Genomic DNA, 6,124 nt, shown 5'->3' on the forward strand with positions numbered 1-6,124 from the left:
ACAGGTCTTAGCAGGCAGAGTTACAGAAGTACAAACTCAGAGAAAATAAAGTGTGGTTAAGGGAGAGATGGAAGGATGGAGAGAGCAAGGGGTGAGTATTATGGTCTGACACATGGATATTTGTGGTCTTGGAGGATGTCCTCAAGACTATTCTTGTTTTAGTTTACCTGTTTTAGTGAGGTAGTTTTCTTTTTGTTTGTTGGTTTTTGGGACAGTGTCTCACTATGTAGTTGAGGCTGGGCTTGAACTCAGTATGTAGCTCAGGCTGGTCTCAAGCTTGCGATGATTCACTGGCCACAGCTTTCCACATCTAGCTGGAGCTAGGTTTCAAAAAGCCATTTACATGTTTTTGAATTTCAGATATGTTACCAATTTAACTGTGAATCTGTAAGATGGGAGGAAAAGCAGACTTAATTCACAGGTGAAATGCTTGGGCCTGATTTACAGGCTTATTGTGACTTTAAGGCCCTTAGGATTTTGAGGGACTGTGGGGGTGGGGGTGGTCCTGGAAGGGAAAACGGCATTGAAATCTGGGTAACTTTGTGTCCTGAAGCTGCAGTTTTCTTAAAACTTCCACTTTAAAATTAAGATTTTCCTTTTTGCCTTCCTAGCCATCTCAGTAGCATATACATACCAGATTTGCATAAATATGTATAAAATGGTATAAAAGAGAGCAATAGGTTTGGCCAGGAGAATAGGGAATAAACTTTGCATGGAAAAGTTTATCAGGGTCTAAAATAACTTCACAAGTCTTCTAAGTTAACAGTATTTGTAGCACTGCAGAGATTTGGGGCTGAAGCCTAATTTTTAAGTTTGTGACACAAAGGACTGATCATGCGATGCTGTGATAGGCATAGCCCCTGGTCTAGCCAAGATCAGCAGCAAAAAAACTCTTTCAGTTAATCACCTTTCTGGTAAATTGTATCGGATCTGGCTTGAGGAATTTTTAAAGGGCGGGAGTACAAGGGTTTCAAGACAGAACCTCGGTCCAGACTGATGAGGAGCCCTTAGGACTCCTCCCCAAAAGGTCAGGAAGAACATGAGGCAGTCGCACTGGTGGATAAAAGAACGGACCGCTTGGAGGGGCAACCTGTTCTGGATATGGTCACCCAAAATGTATAAAAATCTTATACAGTAAAGGGCCGGCGACACGGCGACTGAGACTGGGCGTGGCACCGCTCGCCCGTAATCCCAGCGCCCGGTGGCGGAGCCGGCAAGGCAAGGCACTGCACGCCAGGGAGTGGGACTATCGAATCCCGGTCCCTAAGCCTACAGGCCCTTTAGTCCGGTGAACTATCTGGCCGGCCCAAAGACACTTTTTTTAAGTATTTAGTACAGGGCCTAGAGGGTAGCCTGTAGCTACAGCGTCAGCAGCTGGAAAACGAAAGCGGGGGGGGGGGGGGGGAGGCGGCACCAGGTGATGACGCAACACGGGTCGCTCCCAGGTGACGCTTGGCGTAGACAACGTCTGGTTGCGCCTGTCATCTCCCTCCGCTCCTCTCCAGGTTGGTGCTGAGGAGTTGTAGGCGCCATGGCGGTTCTGCTGGAGACCACTTTGGGCGACGTTGTCATCGACTTGTACACAGAGGAGCGGCCACGAGGTGAAGCCTGCGCCCCTTTCAGCCTGGGCTGCGCTGCTCGCCCGCTTCTCTGCGCAGTCCTCCGCGGCGTTGGGTGGAGCTTCAGTGCCCTCCACCCGGCGGTCTTTACTGGGCCGTGGTTAGGAAAGTTTTTGTGAGATTTCGTTCATGAGCTGTCCTTCTCTCATATATTGCGTTGCCCAGTCCGATGGAGGGCAGAGTACTCATTAATTGTTTTTAGGGTATGTGAGTGCGGGGGGGGATGTATATTGCGGTACCACCAATGGCTTTTGCGGTTTTGCTGTACTTTATTTGTGGGGGCCACGTCAAATCCAATCCGGTATTTAATTAAGTCTTGAAGAAAGCCGCTAAGATGTGCATGACTTAGCGAATGTGGACATCGCATCTCGCCTAGAGGAGGAAGATGTCCGCAGGTGTAGACAGACCCAGGAGAGCACGGAGTTAAGCCCTATTTAAGGCGTCTTGTCCTTGAGGTCTTGCTTTCCACTGTATTAGAGGTCGAAGAGGGAGCCTGTTTTAGCTTTGTAAGTTTTGTAGAAGATTGTATGAGATGCTATGGAAACGAGAGAAGGGAAGCAACCAGACTGTAGAACCTTTGAGCTAGCTCTTTCAAAGATTACTGGGAACAAGTGTTTTCTTAGCAGTTTGTTTGCTTGACATATTGTGGGAACACCAAGTGGTGTGGCTGGACGGAATGGTACGTGATAAGTAAGGTTCTGAATATCTTTGCTCTGCACATGACTAGTCTTTCAACTCTCTCCCTTTGAGAGTTAGATCTGCTCTCAGGTTGTTTCAGTAAATCACATGAGACTTACTTTATTATAAAATTTACCTTATGTACTGTAATTAAGTTTCCCCATGACCATCTCCATTTTATGGCCGTTGTCAACAAAAACCAAGCAGGCAAGCTGCCTGCCTCCCTCCCTACCCCTTACTCTATTCCCCTCCTTCCTCCCTCCCCATGCTTGTGCAGGGAATTGAACCCAGGCACTCTGTATTGGATTGCTAACTGGTCGTCAAATTGTTACACTAAGCTGAGTTGAACTAGCTGGGTGTGGGAGGCCTACCCGAGGATTGTTGCCAGCAGCGTAAGAGGCAGAACTGGAGAAGCTGTTTGGAGAAGCTGTTGGAAGCTGCTGGTTCTCTTGGCTATTCTTTTGGTCCTTGTCATGCTGGCTTTTCTGGTGAATTTGGCTGTTTTGTTGGAGGAGGATCTCGGGATCTCATTGTTGCTGAGAATGGCTGCAGTTCATTTTGGAGAAGCTCTGGTCCTCATCTTGAGCATTCCTTCCTGGCTCTGGAGAGATAGATGGTACACTGCTCAGCCTCCTGGAGAAGCTTGTCATTTTGGCTTTCCTGATGGGGACTAAGCTTTTCTATTTCTGTTCTACTTTCAATATTTCTTCACTGGCTTGTTCATTAAGTCTGTCTATTTCATTTTGTACTTCATCGATGTGTTCAATTGCTTCTTGTTGCTCTTTTTCTGAGGTCTCGTCGGCCCCGTCGTGGTTGGAGTTGAGCTCCTTTTTACTGACTTTGGCCGCCGGCGCCGACATGGTGCTGCTCTGCGGTCGGGGAAGCGCGGAGGGGGAGACAAGGGAAGGCGAAGGGGGCAGGCGGCTTCCCTCACGCCACACGCGCGGGCGCCCACTCGGTCCGGCCGCCTCCTCCCGGCAGGAACTAAGCTTTTCTCATCCTTGGAGGAGCTCTGGACCTCACTGTTGCTGAAGATGATACTTTTTGGGGGAGCTCTGGTTCTTTAGTGTTGTTTCCTGGCTCCAGTACAGGTCGCTCAGCTTGTTGGCCCAGATCCTTCATCCTGCTGAAATAGATTTTTCTAGATTCCACCACTGACCTTTGGGTCTTTCTAGCGCAGATCCATGAAACAGGCCTGTGTGAGACATTGTCATGGGCTCTAGTCCTTCAATAGGACTTGTGGGATACATTGTTATGAGCTCTAGGTCTTCAGATGGACTCATGCAAGATATGAGGATACAGGCCCTCAGCTGGATTCTTCCATCTTTAGTGTGTGGACAGATTTCCTGAACTCTTTGTATATGATTCTTTGGGTGATTCATTATAAAATTTCTGTATAGAATGTGTCCTATATTGTATTATTCCCCTTGCAAAAACTCCAAACCACAACATGCTCTCAGGCATGCTAGGTAGCTAGTTAGACACTTTACCACTGAGTTACATCCCTCACTTCTAGCCTCATGTATACACTTTCACCACTACTGGATTTACTTAATGTGAAATTAGTTTATTATGTTGCTATAAAAATAATGATGATGATTTAGGGGCTGGGGAGACGGCTCAGTAGAATAAGCGCTTCCCTGGCAAGCGCAAGGGCCTGAGTTCAGTCCCTGGTTCCACACACACACACACACACACAAAAGATTTAAAAAAACTAGAAATACAAGTCATTGTTACATCTTAGAAAATTAACTGTAATTTCTTAGTATCAATCTTTCCTGTTACCTCAAAAACACTTAAAAGTTGGTAATTTAAATTAAGATCTCATCAAGATCTATATATTAGTTGATATATCTTTTAAATACACACACACACACACACACACACATATATATATATATATATATTTTTTTTTTTTTTTAATTTCCTCTTTTTTCTGAGACAGGGTCTTGCTATGCAGATTGGGCTGACCTTGAATCACTGTGAACCCTAGGCTTGCCTTGAGCTTATGACAATCTTCCTGCCTCAGCCTCCCAAGTGCTGAGATCACAGGGGTGTGTCATCATGCCTTACCACTTAAATTTTTTTTGAGGGGGACCTGAGATTTGGGATTGGTGATGGCAGTGCCACTCATCTGGCAGGTAAAATGTTTGTGAATTAAGTGAATAAATTTATATGAGAAGCCTATTTACAGTAAATACAGTTTTCTGCTGGGCGTTGTGGTGCTTACTTGTAATCTTAGCACTCAGGGAGGTTGAGGAAAGAAAATCAAAATTTCAAATCCTACCTGGGTAAGTTAGTAACTCAGAGAGCTCAAAATAAAAAATTAAAAAAGGGTGGATGGAATATAATTCAGTGCTTTAAAGCCCTTGGGTTCAATCCCCAGGAACCCCCTAACCCCATGGATTTTTGTAATGTATTTTTTAATCATTGTAAAAATAGTCCCTAGAGATTTGATTTTTCTCTAATTTATACAATGTATATTTATTTTCATATATTCTGCTACATCTCTCCCATCATAGTGCCCTTTTTATTTTTTTAAAAAAAATTTTTAATTAAAACAATTTTTTTGGTACCTGGGATTGAACTCAGGCTTCTGCGCTTGCTAGGCAGGTGCTCATGCTGCTGAGCTATCTCCCTGGCCCAGTGCCCTATTGTTTGCTTTTCTCTTAATAAGTCCGAGCCATCAAATAGTTGCTTATCTTATGAGGATAAATACCAATTTCTTGCACTAACTCAGATGCCCAGAAAGTCCTAAGATAAAGAAATAAACAGATAATTTAAAATGTTGCCTTTTTAAAGGCTTATTCCTTTATTTTATTTATTTTTTGAGTCAGGGTCGTACTGTGTAGTTTAGACTGGCCTTGAACTTGTGGCAATCCTGCCTCGCCTCAGCCTCACCAGAGTGCTGGGATTACAGGTGTGTGCCACTATGCCTGGCTTTTCCTCCCTGTTTTTAATAGCTTTACATGTTTGACTATTTCTTGCTTCTTTTAATGATTTAGAGATTAAATTATACTAATTGTGCTTTTGATTGTTTAAAATTGAATTTGTGCATTACTATGATAAATTTAGTGTTTATTTCTTTCAGCTTGCCTGAATTTCCTGAAGTTGTGCAAACTAAAGTATTATAATTATTGTCTTATTCACAATGTCCAGGTGAGTTGGTAGATATTAGTTATGTCCTTTGATTTTAGAACCATCTAGCAAATTCTTTGAATTAATAAAGAATGCTATATATTTTATAGAGGGATTTTATCATACAAACTGGTGATCCTACAGGAACTGGCCGTGGAGGAGAGTCAGTTTTTGGGTAAGTTCTTTGCTCATGCTAGTGCAGCATGAACAGGGGATCAAAATGTGGGCTTGCTCTTGCCTAAGCTTGCCTAAGCAGGTGCTTTAGACCACTGAGCTATCTTGCTGGTCCAGTTCCTTTTTTTTAAATTTTAATTTTTTTAATAGATTGCAAATTGAAAATAAATTATTTACAAACATAACTGAATATAACAATAAAAAGTGTCCAAAATAAAAATGAAAATGAAGAAAGAATTTACAGATCAGTCATAATAGTTCACTGTGTCAAAACCAAGAAACTTATATTCATATAACCAGAATTCTCAAAGTAGAAAGGAGTATGCAATAAGTATTTAAAGATTTAAAATTTCTGAATTTAGTTCAACTTATAATACCACAATTACAAGAAAAATGAACCTTTTGCACAAGAAATTTAAATAAAATCATACCAAGATGCACAAAAATGAAATTGTTCAAAACTTATTGTAAAGAAAAAAATCATTAAAGCATATACATAAAAAATATTAGCTATG

General features: G+C 42.6%; 1 protein-coding gene across 1 annotated transcript in view; it reads left to right on the forward strand.

The window, feature by feature from the left end:
• The first annotated feature begins 1,434 nt into the window (after positions 1-1,434).
• Ppil4 (peptidylprolyl isomerase like 4) overlaps positions 1,435-6,124 on the forward strand; it is a 42,012-nt gene continuing 37,322 nt past the window's right edge. Inside the window, exons 1-3 of the mRNA XM_004645477.2 lie at positions 1,435-1,601; positions 5,389-5,456; positions 5,546-5,610. Of these exons, the coding sequence (XP_004645534.1) occupies positions 1,532-1,601; positions 5,389-5,456; positions 5,546-5,610 (203 nt within the window). The 5' untranslated portion in view covers positions 1,435-1,531. The remainder of the gene's footprint in view (positions 1,602-5,388; positions 5,457-5,545; positions 5,611-6,124) is intronic.

The sequence above is a fragment of the Octodon degus genome, unplaced genomic scaffold (genome assembly GCF_000260255.1).
Source record: "Octodon degus isolate 3935 unplaced genomic scaffold, OctDeg1.0 scaffold00229, whole genome shotgun sequence".
NCBI classification, from domain to species: Eukaryota; Metazoa; Chordata; class Mammalia; order Rodentia; family Octodontidae; genus Octodon; species Octodon degus.